This window comes from Colossoma macropomum, unplaced genomic scaffold (genome assembly GCF_904425465.1).
Source record: "Colossoma macropomum unplaced genomic scaffold, Colossoma_macropomum, whole genome shotgun sequence".
Taxonomy (NCBI): Eukaryota; Metazoa; Chordata; class Actinopteri; order Characiformes; family Serrasalmidae; genus Colossoma; species Colossoma macropomum.
The window spans coordinates 1,530,446-1,548,880 of record NW_023496051.1 but is presented as its reverse complement, the minus strand read 5'-3'; the positions used below and the strand labels follow the sequence as shown (position 1 = coordinate 1,548,880).

Sequence of the window (18,435 nt, the reverse complement as noted above, 5' to 3'; positions counted from 1 at the left end):
GAGTGGATCAGACACAGCAGTGCTGCTGGAGCTTTTAAACACTGTGTCCACTCACTGTCCACTCTATTAGACACTCCTACCTTGTCGGTCCACCTTGCAGATGTAAAGTCAGAGACAGTAGCTCAGTTTGTGTCAGTCATCCTCTAGTCCTTCATCAGTGGGCAAAGCACGCAACTGGCTAGAGATTTTTGGATGGTGGACGATTCTCAATTCTCTCTGGACGTATGTTTCTAAATAAAGGGCTAATTAGCGAAGATTCAAACTGGAATCTATGGACAAAACAAAAGCTAAAAATAAAAATATTCCCCAAAAGCTCTCATTGTTACCCCTCCCAAGCGCACCCGCACAGATAAGGCGATGCTGTTGATATGTGCTCTGTATGGTGGGCAGTGGTGTAAATGAGTGCATTGAATCATGCTGTCTTATTCTCTCTCAGTAAGACTAATGTCCTCAGCTCCCAATCATTCATCCTCTACACAGCCCCTTTATCTCAATCACACACCACACACACACTTCAACGAACCCCACCCGTCCCCCCCGTGCCCATGGGCTACGTCTGTGTCCGTGTGTGTAGTAGTTTAGTATGTCAAGGTCAGTACGCACAATTTAATGCTATTACTAGAGCCATGAACTCTATTCATATTCTCTCTCACACACCTTCTCTAACAACCTTCATACTGATCTCACTTCCTCCTGTCTCACGCTCACAGCAGATTAGTCCTGGGATAGAACAATTGTTGCACCGATATATCAATATCGGTGCTGATACTGGCACTTAAATGCAGTATCGGTATCGGTGAAGGGGATACCGATACCTATGACCGATACCACGAAGCAATGTCTGACACGTGCATGTGCACCAGTAGATAGAACTTAACAACACGTCAGCAGTTTGGGACGACAAGCAGCAAATAAAACGCTCATGGCAGAACCTGTAACGGCAGATTTTGGTGTGAACACAGAGCCGCTTACCTGAACAGCCGAGCTGCTTCTTTCAGTAATCACTCGTCTGCCGCTGCGTGGTCACTCACAGTCTGAGTTAATGTTATTGAGTGAGCGGAAGGAACCGCCGGCGTAATGATGCCTTTAGCCTCAATTCAGCCTTTAGCACAGCAGCCCGCTAGCTGGGCCTGTGCATCCACTAGCCTCGCCTGCGGTGCACCGCCGTCAGTCAGCTGTATCACTCAGCAGTGGGGTCTCGTGGCCCGTTGCTTCAACCAAGCCAGAGAAACACTGAAAGTCGCTGATACTGACAGCGTGACCGTCAGTGATATTTACTGAACTGACGCTAAGAGATGCAGCGCGAGTGAACAAGACGCACATATGAGACAAACGAAAGATATTTGGATGTGAAACAACATTCAGTTCCGTTTTTGAGCCAGAGAAGCTGCTGTGTGCTGATGCGTTAACACCACAGGTTGAGAACAAATGTTTTTTTTTTTAATTATGATAACCACTGTATTATCTTTATATCTTTATTAATGTTGTTTCAGTGTATTTTGGTCCTTTTCTTCATAACAAGTATAAAAAATGGCTAATAGTATGCTGATGTCTCAGTAGTTAGCTAGCTAAATTTCCTGCTCCAACTTAAACAGTCCAGCAGTTCTAACGCTTGAGGCACTAGAATGTAACTGCTGCTCCATTTAAGGTGGAACAGGAAAATTTGAAAAAGAAGCTGGTGAATATCTGACTTCAGCTTCATATCACTGAAGAATTAGGGGTGGGTGATAATAAATAATTGCCCCCCTCTTTGAAGGCATATGGTGCCCTAAATGTAACTAAAGCCCAGCAGTGAGGAGCTGAATGTTTGCTCTCTTTTTAAAAGAGAGCAGAAGCAAGAGAGACAGAGCACTGTGGGGTGAAGAATTAGAGAGGAGATAAACACAAGAAAGAATGAAACGATGGAGTAACCAAAAAATTTGCCAATGAAAAAGTGAAGATGATGCTGTAGAAGAGTGTAGCGGAAAAGCGAGAGAGAGACACAGAACGAAAGAAAGTGATGGATTGTGGTTCTGGCCTAGTATGTAACAGAGAGAGAGAGGGAGAGGAGAGAGAGAGAGAGAGAGAGAGAGAGAGAGAGGAAAAGCAGGGATGGAGGGAGGGACCGAGACGGATAAAGAAATTAGTATAGGAAGTAAAGCAGGGCAGGAACTAATGATAGGCTGACCTTGTGACCCAAAAAGCAGGAGGAGGGAGAAAAGTGTGACACTCATTCTCTAAAACAGGAAAAGGGAGGAAGAGAGAGAGAGGGAGAGAGAGAGAGAGGAAGAGAGAGAGTGAGAGAGAGGGATTACAGACGTGGAAGAGAGAGAGGAAGATTACATCACTAGCGCACACTGACTGACCAGCCACAACCAACTCACTACAGCCACTTCTGCTTTTACATCAGATATATACAGTAAACCAGTACTGACATTATATTGCTACATACTGCGATTGCAATAAGCCTGTTAAATATAAACAGACCTCCGACGTTGAGGGTCATTCTGTACTCGTCATCACACCCAGTCTAAGCAGTTTCTGTACTCGTCATCACACCCAGTCTAAGCAGTTTCTCTCAATGGAAAAAATGAGAAAGCGGTGATGGAAACATGGCAAGTCTTGCTTTTGATTTTGGTGGCCATGTTAACTGGTCAGCGCTGCGCATGCATCGTGGCAGAGCATTCCCAGATGCCGCAGTAAAGAGGCGCGGTATTTAGAGAACAGAGCTGGTGCAGATTTTAACTGAACATATGACATATATCAAATTATATTACAATCCCACTTATGTGGAACAATTTCAGTGCATCTATATAAAATTGCCTTCAAAAGTCTAAAAATGCCAGGTGGTGCAACCATCCAACCCTTTATGTTGATTAAGTAAACTATGAAATCATGTAATTTAGTTATATAAAACTTTGAAAACTTTAAAATCAAAATCATGTTGCAAATTAACGCAACTTTAAAAGTGCTGAACCTCCCAAAACCTTCTGTCCACAAGTTCTTACTTATGCAACTGTCAGGTGGCACAACCAAAAACAAAGGACTTTTATTTTGATATGTTTTTACAAAAGAGGGGCCAGGATATTGCATCAATAACAAGACCTCAAGTGAAAAAAAATAAAAGTATGAGCTCAAGTTCAAGGACAAAAGTTTCTATGGGTGTCTAAGCAGATGCCTGCTGAATTTGAAATTAGTCTGAAAAGTCAGGTGGCGCAACCAGTAAGTCAAATGGTGCAACTAGATCATCAGTTTAATAACTGACATAGGCAACTGAAAGCTTTGATAACACTCACTATATTTAAGATATGAAATGCACAGATACAAATGCAATGACATAATCAGATTTTTTCTGCATGCCACGCAGGAAAATACAATAAAATAAACATTAAAAAATCTGTTCAAATTAAACAGGAAACCGTGTACAAACTTTTAATTTAATTCATGACTAAATACTAGTAAAACATTCGGTACTGCAGACAGATTTCTCGGTTGGTCCAACAGGCCTGAAACCTTTGCCTAATCACAAGTCAGAATGCTGTTGAGGATAAACAAACATATTGTGCACTTTTTTTATAAATGATATTTTTATTGAGCAGAGTGACTGGTGTGACCATTTATCCGACTGAAAAAAAAAGAGTCTGAATATGTATGAAAGGCGTTCCAGCTCTACCGCTTACGATGCCGCCGCACTCACACCACACAGAGGTAATATGTGAGGATTAGGCCCAACATGTCAACAAAAATGCTTTGGCACACCTGGACAATAAAGACTTTTCTGCCTGGCTATTGCTTGTGGATAACAGCTGAGCATTCAATACTGCTGTGCAATTCGAACTGGATCTAGGGCTGAGTACGGCCCTCTGCAACTGGACACTGGACTTTTTCACTGACCCCAGCATGTGAGGACTGGAAGCAACATCTTATCCACACTGTTTCTCAACACAGGGCCCCACAAAGCAGTGATAGGCCCTGTTCACTTACGACTGCGTATCCAGTCCACACATAGCTCAAATTCCATCATTAAGCAGGCTGATGATGCCACTGTAGTGGGCCTGATCTATATTAATGATGAGACAGCCTATAGGGACGAGGTCAGACTGGTGCCGGGACAAAAACCTGTCCTTCAATGTCATATCATGGTAATATCAATGTCATTTCACTGGTCATTGACTTCAGCAGGCGTGAGGCAGACTACTCCCCCATCTACAGCGGAGGGGGAGCTGTGGAGAGGGAGCCACAGTTACAAAGGCTCACCAATGCCTTTTCTATCTCAGATGATTGAAGAAGGAGGGGACATATCAAACAGTGCTTCACCAACTTCTACAGGTGCACTGTGCAGCTTATCCTGGTTTTGCAGCACAAGATGGCAAAGCGTTGTAAATGGGGACGAAGACGGCTCAGGAAATAAGCCGAACACAACTCCCTACACTGCAGGACTTTTACTGTGTACGCTGCATGCTGAAAGACTCCACCTGCACACACACTACTCTTCTTCCATCTGGGAAACGGTGCTTAAACCACAAGATTCAGAAACACTTTCTATCCCCAAGCCATCAGTTGGCTTAATATGCACTAAGTCACTCACTTTAACTTGCGTATCGCTGCTGACGGAACAAAACCTTGTATCTCCATTTTGGTCGTTTTTGAGTTTTTGACATAATTTGAAAGTACCCAAATGTTAAGAACAGCCATTTTGTCCTTCAACAAAAATTAAACCACAACACTTTATGTCCATTTGACCATCTTGGCTGTAAATATGCCTTGGTAGTACTAGTACAGGCTAAAAATATAATAGAAATGAAAACACAGACTACCTTTGTTCTGCTTTAAGCTTTAGCTCAGCTATAGCCGCTTTTCTCGCATCTCCAGCAGGAAACTTTTCCACAAAAGCAGAACAGTTTCTTGGAAAATGTCTCTCAATGTCCGACTTTTTACGAGGCTGAAGTCAGCTTCTCATTCGCTACTAGAACTGCTGCACTATTTAAGGTCGAATGGGAAAGTTCGAACGAGAAGCTGGCGAACGGGAAGCTGACTTCAGCCTTGCAACTTTTTATAGTGTTTACAGTTTTTCACTGCAGATTAAACGTATCAGGAAATTTCAAATAAGTCACCAAATTATCGATGTTCATCTTAAATCTTTCTCTTTGCCGTTTCGTTAGCTGCTAGCTAGGCCAGATTGTTGTCGTTGCTATAGTGGCTATCAGTGCATGTCAATCATCAGGGTTAAAGGGTGAATTAGCAGTTTTTCATTAGCTCCAGCGTTTTGAACTATTTATTGTTAAAACTGTGTTGAACAATCAGCAGAGCTTTATTTTACTGCAAAGCAAGATTATTTTATTTTTACCTAAAAATCTAATTCTGCTGTGGAGCCACAACAGGGCAGTCAAGGGGGCGGATATGTGTAAATTTCATAATGAATGATCCAACAGAAATGACCCAAAATTACTTGGAAAAAAGTCTGGTTCTATGACTAACATTAAAAGTAAAGTATGTTTTTTTCCTTCTCCTGTAAAGTTACCATTTCGGAGTTTTCTTCCAACAGCAGCGATATGCTATTCCAATAGGTACTAGGCGCACTATAAAGAGAACCATTGAGATTCCCACTCCAGAGAGGGAATGAGAGCTTGTTGCTCTGCCTTGGTCCTCCAGAATCGGATGTGGGGCAAATTAAAGTGGCCTCGCAGGACCGGAGGTGCACCGTCCCTAACTTCCTCGTGGATACCATCCTCTCCCCGCTGTCTTCGCAGGGTTTCATCTGAGCTCTGTGTCCATGCCCCGCCTTCCTGCCTGGCTCTCACGGCCGTCGGTGGGGCCCGAGGGGATGGCCGCATGACACAGACATATATCAAATTATTCAACAATACCTCTTTTATGTAAAACAATTTTCAGTGCATCTACATAAAATTTATTTTAGCTTCTTTTTGCCTCCAAAAGTCTAAAAATGAGAGGTACTGCAACCGTCCAACCATATATGTATTAACTAAACTATGAAAACAAGTAATTTAGTTAATTAAGTAATTAAGCTTCTTATAATTTTAGGTTTGAAAACTGTAAAATCAAAACCATGTTGCAAAATAAGGCAACTTCAAAAATAAGGCAACTTCAAAAGGCAACTTGACTGAAAAACTTTGGTCTGCAAGTTCTTACCTCCGCAACTGTCAGGTGGCACAAAGTTCTTACCTCCGTAACTGTCAGGTGGCACAACAAGTATGACCTCAAGTTTAAGGACAAAAGTTTCTACAGGTGTCTAAGCAGATGCCTGTTGAATTTAAAATTAGTCTGAAAAGTCAGGTGGCGCAACCAGTAAACCAAATGGTGCAACCAGACCAACAGTTTAATAACTGAACAAAAAGCAATTAAAAGCTTGAATAACACTAACTATATTTAAAATAAAAATACACACAGATATAAATGCAAATACATACTCACATCACCTTTAAAATAAGATTTCATAAAGATTTTAACTTTATTTGTTACCTTATTTGTCATTGACCCATGTGTGTTTGTATGCAATGTTGTCCTGTCTTGTGCCTAATCCTGTTCAGCAGTTGTGCTGAAGTCTGTAAGGAACAATATACAACTAAGAATTTCACGGCATTTTACGTACATGACAATAAAGAACCTTTAAGGTTAGAAGGCTCATTTGCAAATCACGGCCTTCTCTGATATCAGTATTGCAAAGACCAACATAACAAATGATATATTTCGCAGGCCTCACACCCAACCCACACTCACAGCTTCCTCTATATCCTGCGCAACTCAGTTTGCACCACACGCTTTGGAAAACCCCAAAAAGAACACAGAGAATGGCTTCACCACTAACATGTGGCTAACAGCTCACAAGTAAGTCACTGTTCAGCCTATAGACTCCATCACCTGTGTGTGTGTGTGTGTGTGTGTGTGTGTGTGTGTGTGTGGGAGAGCCACTGCACTCCACAGCTTTGAAGTGTAGGTTTGTGTGTTGTAGCCATTCAGTCTCACGCTGGAGCTGAAAATCACGAGCTGGTGGTGAAGTGAAGCAGATCGAGAGAAGAGTGTGTGTGTGTGTGTGTGTGTGCGTGTGTGTGGGGGAGCGTGACTGAGCTACTTTTGCTCTACGATTGCACTTACTTCCAAAAAAGTGTAGGTTTGTGTGTCGTAACCCTCCGACCACATGTTGGAGCTGTTCTCAGAGTGTTTTGGCACGAGCGTGTGTGTGGGCTCGCAGAGAAAAGGGTTACCAAGGAAACAATTACTGTACCTCCGCTCTGGGGGACGAGAGAAGGTCCGTTTTGGGCTTCTGCGTTTTTCTGGAGAGAGAGAGAGAGAGGAGAGAGGGAGAGGGAGAGAGAGAGAGAGAGGGATAACAAGAGAGAAGAAGAGAAAAAGAGAAAAAGCCAAAGATACGAAAGAGAGAGAGAGAGAGAGAGAGAAAGAGGGAGGGGAGTGAGAAAGAGAAAATGAGAGTGAGAGAGAAAAAGAGGCAGAGGGGAGAAAAAGGGAAAGAGGGAGGGGAGAAAGAAAGAAAAAGAAAGAAAAAAGAGAGGAGGAGAGAAAGAGATAACGAGGGAGGGGAGAAAGAAAGAGAGAGAGATAGAGAAAGAGAGAATGAGAGTGAGAGACAGAGAGAGATAGAGAGAGAGAGAGAGAGAGAGATGGACAGACAGAGATACAGAGAGAGAGAGATATAATGAGAGACAGAGAAAGAGAGACAGAGAGAAAGAGAGAGAGAGAGAGAAAGACAGAGAGAGAGAGAGAGAAATAGAGAGAGAAACAGAGTGAGAGAGATAGAGAAATATATATATAGAGAGAGAGAGAGAGAGAGAGATGTAAATGTAAATGTAACCTGAATAACAGTCACAGATCCACACTGAGAGAACAGTGAGACTGAGGCTCTGTGGGGGTTTGATTATATAAAGCTGTCTGACTCTCTCCTACAGACTGTTTAACACTCTGACTTAAACACGCTGCCCACTGCCTCTGAGCCACCAGACAGCGACGAGGCTAAAAGGGTCCCACATTTAGGATTCATAAAATCCTCTTTCATAATTTCCAACCTTCTAAAAATGATCTAAAACCCCAATTAATTAATTAACAAGCATTCGGTTTGTTAGGTGCCAGTGAGGCCTCGGTGAATGAAAGAGGTCCTTTCTTTGAAGATTTTAAATCTATCAATGCTCCGCCCACAAACGTGTTCTGTTGTGGAGACTGTAACTAGGCTGGACACAAATTAAGATTGGAAGTGATTCACACATTGATGGATCTGCTGATGTGTGTGAGTTTGTGTTTTTACTCTAAACTCGGTTTTTAACGTCAGGTACAGACTGAATACTTTCCTGCTGGTCCGGACGGCTAATTATCACAATCAGTTATTAAAGATATAAAAGCTACCGAGAGCCGTCAGTGCAGACTAGATTAATCTGTATCTGAGGAAAATCGGCTGAGTATTAAGGAAGTGGCTGATTTAATCCTGAGACTCTTCGTCTCTCAATACAAGTGAGTTTGTTCACAAGTGGATCTTGACCTCTCCAACATACACCAGAACTGTCACCACAGGGCTGCAGTTCTGATCTAAAACACACTTCATTTCATTTAGCTCTGCTCTAGTAGAGAAAAAAGAACATATCACTGCTGTCAGAACAAAACCTCGTATCCCCAAAACGGTAACTTTACAGGAGAAGGAAAAAACCTTCTTTACTTTTAATGTAAGTCAATGGAAACAGACTTTTTTTCCAAGCCATTTGAGGATGTTTCTTTCAGTCCATTCTTCATGGAATTTACACATGATGTAAAGGACAACAGGCATTTTCAAATTAAACAACAAAAATGGAGATACAAGGTTTTGTCCCGACCGCAGCGATATACTCTATGCTGCTTTCTCCCAACCTACTCATCCTCACACTGCCTTACAGCAGCGGTTCTCAACCTTTCTCAGCCCAAAGCCCACCTAGTTATAACTGTAAAGCACAGCGGCCCACAGAAAAACTAAAATCAACTTTTTTTTAATAGTTTTCTTAATTATTTTTCTTAATTGCTCACACTGAAAAACTGAGTTAGGGCCTGAAAAAGATTAAACCGTCCATTTCACTTCAGTCACAGAAACCAAAATTTGCAGTTAAGTTTAAAAAAAAAAAAGTTTGCAGAGATGTCAAACAAGGGGAAAAAGAAAAAGGGTAAATGTAGATTGGACTGTGATTTGGACCTGCAGTCCATCGCGATTTCACTGAAAATACTCTTGTGGCTCCCACAGGAGTCACTGTTTGGATTGGAGTCTCTTTAGTTTTGAGGGTTTAAGTGCCTCATTTGAAATAAACCTCACTCCACTCACGCTTCTGGATCAGCGTCTCTACACCCAACAACAATAATAGACTTTACTTGACATCGGCTTCTTTGTCATTAGTTTATTAAGTTGAGTTTAACTACTCAGGTCGCTGATGCTCAGCCAGAAATCAAACACAGATCACAGCTATTGTTTCATGGCTCGTCTGTCGTTTTTTATCAGCCGCAGGAACGATATGAGAGCAATAAGCCAGACGTTAAAACAGGTAGATTATACTGACGGTACAGCGCTGACGTGCTGGTAGAAGAAGAGGAATCCCACCAGCAGTGAACTGAACAGGGTTCGGTTGGAAGCAGATCGAGATCGGGTTTCAGCTGTTTGTTTTAGACCTCAATACGGGTGGAGTTCACACACGTCAAAACGGAGCGAACTAAAGACTTCGATAGTTTGACAGGTCCGCACCGGAAAAGGTAGGAGAAACGCCGTGAGGAACCTCTCTGTCTCCGACTAACTCTGACCGACGGCTGCATTGTCTGAAACTGATCATGTCTAATTAGCCTGCGACTGCGATGTTTTGGTTTATACCTCTACTGGCCCACTACGAACTACTACCTCCCCCGAGTTCAGGCCCACGGACCACTAGAGAGTGCTTCACGGCCCACTGGTGGTCCGCAGCCCGCAGGTTGAGAAACTCCAGCTATGCTACAGTAGGTGGCGGTGTAGACTATATATTCATTTAGCTAGCTAGCATTAATTTAGCTGATGCTGGTGAACTTTCTGCTTAGCATATCAATCAGAATTTAAAAACCTTGATTAAACAACAGAAACACTTCACCCACCCGGGAACGTTTGGTCCATTATGGGCCCTGAAACGCGCCATAGCAGTTACCACAAGCAAAAATGCAGAAATAACCATGTTGAACTGGCTGAGGGGTCAAAAAAAAATCAATGCTAGTTTATAAATTATATTTATAACAGCAAGAAACTCAAGAAAATCTCTATATCAGATTTAGCGCATTGCTGTGAAAAAAAATACTGGTTCAAGGCGCTGCTGAAAACAGCCCTGACCAATTGAGTGGCCATTGTCAAGTCCAGTTTTAGTGAGTATCCCCAAAGAACTTTTCCACTATGGCATTTTCATTTCACCTCTTTTGGTTGTACCAGTCTGATTTGTTATTGCTGTATGTAATCCAGTTATCCTGGTTGTTGTGATCTTCATGTCGTTTTGCTGGATTTCATATATTCACTGTTATCTGCTGATTGTGTTTTTGAAGAGGCTGGTTAAGTGAGGTCATTTTAGGGTTATACTGATAATATCATAGATATACATACCTAGATACCTCGTTGTCTGCTGTTCTCTGTCTGAGGCGATACGTCTGTTTGCCAGCTTCTTGTTCGAGTTTTCCCGTTCCACCTTAAATGGTGTAGCAGTCACTTTCTGGTGCCTGAAGCTGCACCATTTAAGGTGGAACAGGAAAATCTAAACAAGATGCTGGCAAATAAGAAGCTGACTTTAGGTTCGTGTAAGAAGATTCTAACGCTAATCTATTATGGATATCTACACGGATTAAGGAATGCTGTAACTTACCCAGCTACACAGCTTTAACCATCACTCTAAATAAATAACCACTACATAAAGTTAAGATCCTGAATAGACTATTAAATGAAATAAGCTTAATATAAAACCAGAGGAAAAACAATCACATCAACAGGTTCTCTGTGCCTCATTAACCACACGGCCATATCTACATAAACACCACACAGACATGAGTGTGGATCACTGCATTCCCTCCGTTATATAATCCTATCACACTTTCTGAGTGTAATATTCTTTAAACAGTGTAATTTTGGACAGTATCTTTATTAAACTGCTGCTCTGTAATGGTACTGAATGCAGTCCAGCAGCGATGTTGACTGGCCTAAAATGGCGGCACTGTTGATGTGCCTGGCAGGACCCAACGCGGCATCTACATATATCTATGGATAATATGAACTGTCCAGCTGCTTTGTCATCTTATTTCCCATCTACTTTGCTTTGTCTCGATCACATCTCAGTTTGCATATAAATAAATCTGTGAGGGACCTCATAAATTAATGGCTTGCAAACTCACAGTTTAGCAAGCTAGGGGTTCTCTACAAGGGGGTGCTATTAGTAGTCAAGTAGCGTTTGCGTGCATCATTAGAATGGAGGAACTTGCGTAAATAACGGATATGACATAAGGAACAATTATTTCCTCAGCTAGGTTGTGGATGACCACATTATTACGTGGCTGAAGGTCTTTGTGGGTTTTGTTTATGAGCAGCAGACACACAGACAATGAGACATGGTCGACTATACCAACTAAGCCACTTCACAAAATAAATAGATATCATTAAGAAACGTTTCATATGAAAAGTGTAAATGTTTCCAACGTTTCTTTGTGATATACGGCTCCACGTTTCTGCTTCGAGACAAAACTTAAACCAGATCTCGGAGGGTTTCGTTACCATTAGCCCAGTAAATCACACTGTCTTGAAAACTGAATAACTGTGTAACTGTTTGAGGCATCAGCACACCTTAAATTCCACCCAATGAGCGCTAGGATAGGCTCCAGCAACCCCCGCGACCCAGGAGGATAAGTGGCTTAGATAATGAATGAATGTTTCTTTGGTTTTTCTGTTTTTTGGATATTCATTTCTTTGTATCACTAATCTGGACCATGTTCAACACAAGTGTCAATGAAATGCATTTTCTAGATCCACACACAGTTACCTAAGTGAAAATGTTTCTGCGGAGACGTGACGAGCTGTTAAGAAGATAATAGATAAAAACTAATGAGCAGTGAAAAAATGGTGGCAAGTTCAGAAACCGATCCCCTATAGCAGAGTCTGGCAACACCGTTCCTAGAGCCTTGGGTTCACTACACGACTTTTAAAGTCTTAACAGATTATAAAAGACTGGGCGTCTCACACCATCAGACTGTTTTTTGCAGATTTTGTTGGCAAAATATTGGGGATCCACACTAAGTGATTAGAGATCACACACTACTCAACTTCTCAGCTGCTGCTGAACCGAACGGGACTCACTAAACTCCAACTCTTGCGTTCTCCCATTACTCGGAGACGCAAATAAACAAACGTGGAGCTGCTGCTGCTGTTTTCTCTGCCGTTTGCACCGATACAGTAAAGAAGCAGCAGGTAAACATGTTTAAGTGAAGATCATGGATTTAAAAATGTGATCAGTTTGGTATTTTTTGGAGTTTTAAAATTATATAAACTCTATTGTGCCTTAAACTCAGCTCATTAAAAAGCTTCACTCCACATGTGACTTTTTGCCATTTTTCTTTGTTCACTTGCTGTCTTTTCTTCTTTCGCGCTCTCAGTTTTCATTGGCTGTTGCAGGAATCTGTTCAGATTGTGTCACGGATCAGTTTACACTAGATTTTTTTTTTTTGATAGAGTCAGGTCAAGATGTTTGATAAACTCCGACTCTGAATCGCGATCAGGCCAAAAATCTGCGCCCCTCACACACGACTCAATTCTCTGTCGACTGTCGACTCAAAAATCTGCTGACTAAAGCCAACTAGAGCCGGGGTTACACTACACGACTTCTACCCCGATTTTCAGTCTGGCTGAGTCTGAGCTGGTTGGCTTTAGTCTGCAGATTTTTGGGTCAGTTGGAGTCGACAGCTGGTGAGAGAGTCGAGTCGCATGTGAGGGGCGCAGACTCAGATTTTTGGCCTCCTGATCGTGTTTCAGAGTCACAGTTTATCAAACTTGTTTGATTTTTTTGACCCAACTCAGCGAAATCTAGTGTAAACTGATCAACGACTCAATCTGAACCGATTCCTGCAACAGCCAATGAAAACTGAGAGCGCGAAAGAAGCAAGTAAGTAAACAAAGAAAAATGATGAAACGTCTCTCACATGTGGAGTGAAGCTTTTTAATGAGCTCAGCTGAAGGCACAATCGAGTTTATGTCCATTTAAAACTCTTAAAAATACCAAACTGATCACATTTTTAAATCCATGATCTTCACTTAAGTCGTTAATCAGTTTACAATAGATTCAGGTCAAAAAAATCAAAGATGTTTGATAAACTCCGACTCTAAAACGCGATCAGGAGGCCAAAAATCTGAGTCTGCAGACTAGAGCCGACCTGCACAGACTCAGCCAGCCTGAGAATCGGTGCTAAAATCAGGGTAAAAGTCGGGTAAAGAGGAAATGTTAGTGATTTAATATGAAATTCTGGTGCAGCCGGGACTAAAATACAGTGAAAATTATAATAATAAATCAGTGTTTAAAAAAAAATAAATGTGATAAAAAAATCACAACAACATATTTTCATAATTGACTTTGTCTATGTAATTGTTGCAACACAGTAGAGTAAGAAGGTAACTGTAAAGAGTAATGTTCCTACACTTTCCGCGTGGGGGGCCGGAGGCGCCGGAGAGCTTTGGGCACTTGCTGACTGTCCCATTCAGTCTGGTAGAAAAACATCCGGATTAAATCATCTAGCAACACCCAGGTAGGCAAACACAGCAGCTTCTAACGAAGAGAGAAAGGCACAGACAGAGTGGGGGTTGATATAACCAAGAAATGGTAGCCAAAGATATAATCAAAGGGAAACTGCATTTGTGATAAATCACATTAAATTAATACAGCTGTGGAGTTTCTATCTTGAGGGCTTTGACAGCTCAGTGATAGAACGCTCTGAAGCTAAACACAGACGAGTGGGAGAGAGTGAGTGAGTGAGAATGTGACAGAAAGGAGAAGTAAGCCTGAAAATAGAGGAACTGTGGGGTTTTTGGTCGTTAGATGGAACCATGTTGATAAATCTAAACTCAAAGTCACCACAAACAGATGGACAGATGGACGGATGGACAGATGGACAGATGGACGTCCCCGGAGACTCCGGAAAGACTTTTATTCACATAGATAATGTGGATAATGTCTCTTCAGCAAGTTACACAAATAATACATTAAATAATAACACTTTTCAAAGAGTAATAATTTGTTATTTTGACATAATTAAGAAATTACAAGAAAATAAGTCACTATTTTGACATGCGTCGTTAAGTAAAAAAAATCAAAAATATCATTTTACTGTACACAGTCTGTAGACCATCAAAAAAATAGGGTGCCAAAGTATGAGTAGCTGTACTCATAACAAGAATAAAGTTGGCTCGGAAAAGCCAAGATTTAAGGCAGCAGGAGATTCAGGGTAAAAAAAAGGATTCAGTAGATTTAGGGTAGCAGTGCATTTAAGAAGGCATTGAATTTTAGGGGGCATTGAATTTGAGGTAGCAGGAAGTTTAAGGTGGCAGTGGATTAAAGGTACCAATGTTCTTTAAGATATCAGAAGATTTAAGGTACCAGTGGATTAATACTAGCAGTGGATTTAAGGAATCAAAAGATTTTAGGTGTCAGTGAATTTAAAGCAGCAGTGGATTTCAGGAGGCACTGGATTTAAGGGAGCAGTGATTTTAAGGTAGCAACACATTTAAAATAGCAGGACGTTTAAGGTGGCAGCAGATTTAAAGTGGCAGCGGATTTAAGGTATCGATGGATTTTAAGGTAGCAGAAGATTTAGGGTACCAGTTGATTTAAGGAAGCAGGGGAATTGAAAGTGGCAGTGGATTTAAGGTAGCCATGAAGTTAAGGTATCAGTGGATATTCAGGGTAGCAATGGACTTAAGGTTTAAGTGCTCTTAAGGTTTGAGGCTCTGCCGTGCTGGTCAGCGTTTCATGCAGTTCAGGGAATGCAGAGGTTTTTGAATGAGGTCCATATGCAGGCCATCAAATGAAGCCTTACTAGACGTTCATTACAATGTACATAAATAGCCTTTTTACTTATAAACACGGTCTACATACATCAAAGCATTCTGAAAGTGACTTGACGACGCTCACCTTCATATACGTGTTGAGCTCAGGGATTCTGTTCTCTGCTATTTCCTGTTTGTTGCCCATGAACACTTTCCCTGCGGGACAAACAAGCAAATAAACACGATAATTACACAGACATCAAGAAATGAATTCTTATATGAAGTAAACGCAAACAAAACAACAATCAAATCGTTTCCCGAGGCTCGAGTAAGAAGTACGACTGTAATTACAGCCAGAGCACAGGAATTAAACGTTATGGGAAATTCTGTACAAAGTCATCTGTTTATCTAAAACCTGTCTGAGTGACGCTGAAAAGCCCCTGATGAGCTCGGACATTATGACCACTGGTAGTTCGTGCGCCCATCCGTTCAGCCCCAGCGGCCGAGTCAAATCCAGATCGTGTTAACGAGTCTGCCATCATCTCCCTCTTCCTCGATCAGTCTCTCTCTCGTTCTTCGCTAATGGACTCGGCTGATGGGCTCCATAATCCTAATTAAGCTCCGGGGTTCTATATTTAACACCGGAGGGTTTCAGAGAGAGAGAGAGAGAGGGTGAGAGAGAGTGCAGTAGGACAGATGCAGAGCCATTATCTTGTTTCAACATTACTCCGCTCAGATCAAACAATCTTCACCCCGCTTCGCCAATTATGCCACTAATGTGCCCCATTCTAATTATATTCCATATTGTATTCTCACTCGGCGCAGGACAATCTATTATCATCGAGGGTGTTACAATCAGTCTTTCGGTGCTAATTTGCAAGCTTGTTATCTGGACTCGTGCAATCAGGCTGCCAAACAAGGGCCACAGGGGCTCCGCGTCCAGCTCTGTCTAACTAACGTAGAGATGAGCGTGCAGTATGGCACGTCTACCACATGTCAGCGCTGCTGCCACTGTTTGCAGACCTTACAAAGGTTATATCTTGAAAATTCTGAGCACCTTTAAACGAACAGTCTTGTAGATATGTGGGTAGCTTTGTTTCCCAAATTTGATAGCCAAGACTTGTCTGCCGTCTGAAGTTGGAGATATGAGGCTAAAAAATAAGGCAATAAACAAAGAATCCCATTTCACCCCTCGCCCCTACCACTCAGCCCACTTAGCTCAGGTCTAGGGGTAGGGTGTCCCGATTCTTGTTGAGATAGAGGGGTAGGGCGAAGTGTTAGGGCTTCATGCTAATAGCATGCTGATGTCTTGGTAGCTAGCTAGCTAACTTTCCCATTCCACCTTAAATAGTCCAGCAGTCCTGATGCCTGAAGCACCAGAATGTAACTGCTGCTCCATTTAAGGTGGAACGAGAATCTGGTGAATATCTGACTTCAGCTTCATATCACTGAAGAATTAGGGGTGGGTGATAATAAATAATTGCCCCCCTCTTTGAAGGCATATGATGCCCTAAATGTAACTGAAGCCCAGCAGTGAGGAGCTGAACTTTACCCTCCTCTGCTGTCACTGCAGACTGGCAGGGTCACCTACAGAGCAGCGCTAGTAGCTGTTAATGAAGTGATGCCCTTTTTTTTTGAGGGTCCCATTTCATAGAGGAAGATTTCAACCACTACCCCTGTAACTCAGTTCCAAGGGGCAAGGAGACACTCGGAAACAATGGGTAGGGGTAAAAATAAGAAATGGGACTTGGCCTATATGAACCATTCAATCTTATTAGTTTAAAATGCCACCCACAGTAAAAAAATGACTTTTTAAAAACAGAACAGTTTAGAATTTAAAACAATTAAGTATGCAGATGTTATATAAGGATCGTGGTCGGATCTATGTAAACTGAACACAATTAAGATAGTTATTAATCCATTATTTACAGGGTACTTTCTACTGGAAGGTGTCTGTCTCAAACCACCTAAATCTACACTTTTGACAGTAATAATAATTAAATCATTAAATAAAATGTGGATGTCTTTTAAAGCTGAGATTAAAGATTTAGATTTATCATATGTCCCATTTTTCATGTCACTACCGAAAAAAACACCGAGCTTTAGTCTGTAGGCGGAGACTTATTTTAGCCACGCCCCTGCATTTTAGAGCAGGAAGTGAGGCTGCATCCCTGTCCCTCATGGCCACATGGTGAGCAGTTAGATCCCACTGTTTTGAAGTAAATGTGTCCCAAAGTCTGAAAATCAGTGTGGAACATTAAGAACTGTCACTACTGAAACAAATTTTCTGCAACTTTTTTGTGTTTTAATGAAAACTATTATGATTTTATGTGTGTATAACTTTTCAAAGCTGTGTTTGCTGGTCATGTACTGGCTAGCATTTCTGAGTTCTGCTCAAAATTAGCTAAAATCGCACCACTACTACTGAAACAATCACTACACACTTAAAAAGATGGTTCTTCAAGGGTTCTTTAGTAACAAAAATGGCTCTATATAGAACTACGAACACTCAAAGAACACTTTGCATGGTGAACGCGTTCTTCAGATTGGTGGAGAACGTGCTGTAGATGATTCCATACAGAACCTTTTTGAAAAGGGTCCCATATAGCACCATAAAGGGTTCTATTGTTACAGGCTTGACATCATAACAATGAACACGTTTCAAAACGTCTCTATGTAGAACACTCTGTGATCTGTAATCTGAAGAACGCTTTCATGATGCAAAGAACTCGTTAATCATGCAAAGGGTTCTTTGAGTGTTTATGGTTCTATATAGAACCCTCTTTTGTGAGAGTGAGCCGAAATGTTTGCTAAAGTTTCAGTGCTATGATCGTTTTGGTAATGACAAAAGAGAATATTCCCCATATGGTTTAATAAAATAAACATAATTCAGTTCTAGAGTCACTCAAAGCAAAAGGATTTTAGGCTAAAGTCCAAGTCAGTTAAAAGCCCAAATGGGTTTTGGAAGCAATTCGGTAGAATGGTCAGTGCCAGTCGCCCTTCCCCGCCCTCTCTTGTGGCGGTCATCAGTGCCAATGGGTTGGACGTCTGGCATGTGGTCCATATAGTCAAATTCAGGCTTGAATATTGCTGCTGCAACTACATTTAGCTGTGATGTACTTTGTCCAAAAGCATGTCAAACAGTGTCAAAACCACTGTAAGTCTGTTTGAGATTACTCAACAACACAGTACGGTTTAAGGTGCGATGCTAATTGGAGGGCTATAGGCTTCCATCACTTGTTAGCACATTAGCCTCGCAGCTCCAGTGTAAATCCTCAGACACCAAACAAGTCTTGGCTAATCGACTGCATCTGGAGTCAGGGCGATACTGTGTATGCTTCATTTAGGCTCTGTTCACACAGCAGGTCCAAATCCGATCTTTTTCTTCGTAAGTGACACAGATGTGTTCTCTGTATGGCAGTCGTGAACAGCAAAAAACACTGAATCTGACA

The 18,435-nt window shown here is 41.7% G+C and overlaps 2 protein-coding genes across 4 annotated transcripts in view; one reads left to right on the top strand and one right to left on the bottom strand.

Moving 5' to 3' along the window:
- The window catches only part of pvalb7 (parvalbumin 7), a 75,964-nt gene that overhangs the window by 10,983 nt on the left and 46,546 nt on the right, over positions 1 to 18,435 (top strand). The gene's annotated exons all lie outside the window — the stretch shown is intronic.
- ncf4 (neutrophil cytosolic factor 4) overlaps positions 1 to 18,435 on the bottom strand; it is a 57,820-nt gene that overhangs the window by 29,172 nt on the left and 10,213 nt on the right. Inside the window, exons 4-6 of the mRNA XM_036565129.1 lie at positions 15,129 to 15,199; positions 13,639 to 13,766; positions 7,223 to 7,271 (exon numbers count right to left, since the gene is read on the bottom strand). Coding sequence (XP_036421022.1) covers positions 7,223 to 7,271; positions 13,639 to 13,766; positions 15,129 to 15,199 — 248 coding nt within the window. The remainder of the gene's footprint in view (positions 1 to 7,222; positions 7,272 to 13,638; positions 13,767 to 15,128; positions 15,200 to 18,435) is intronic.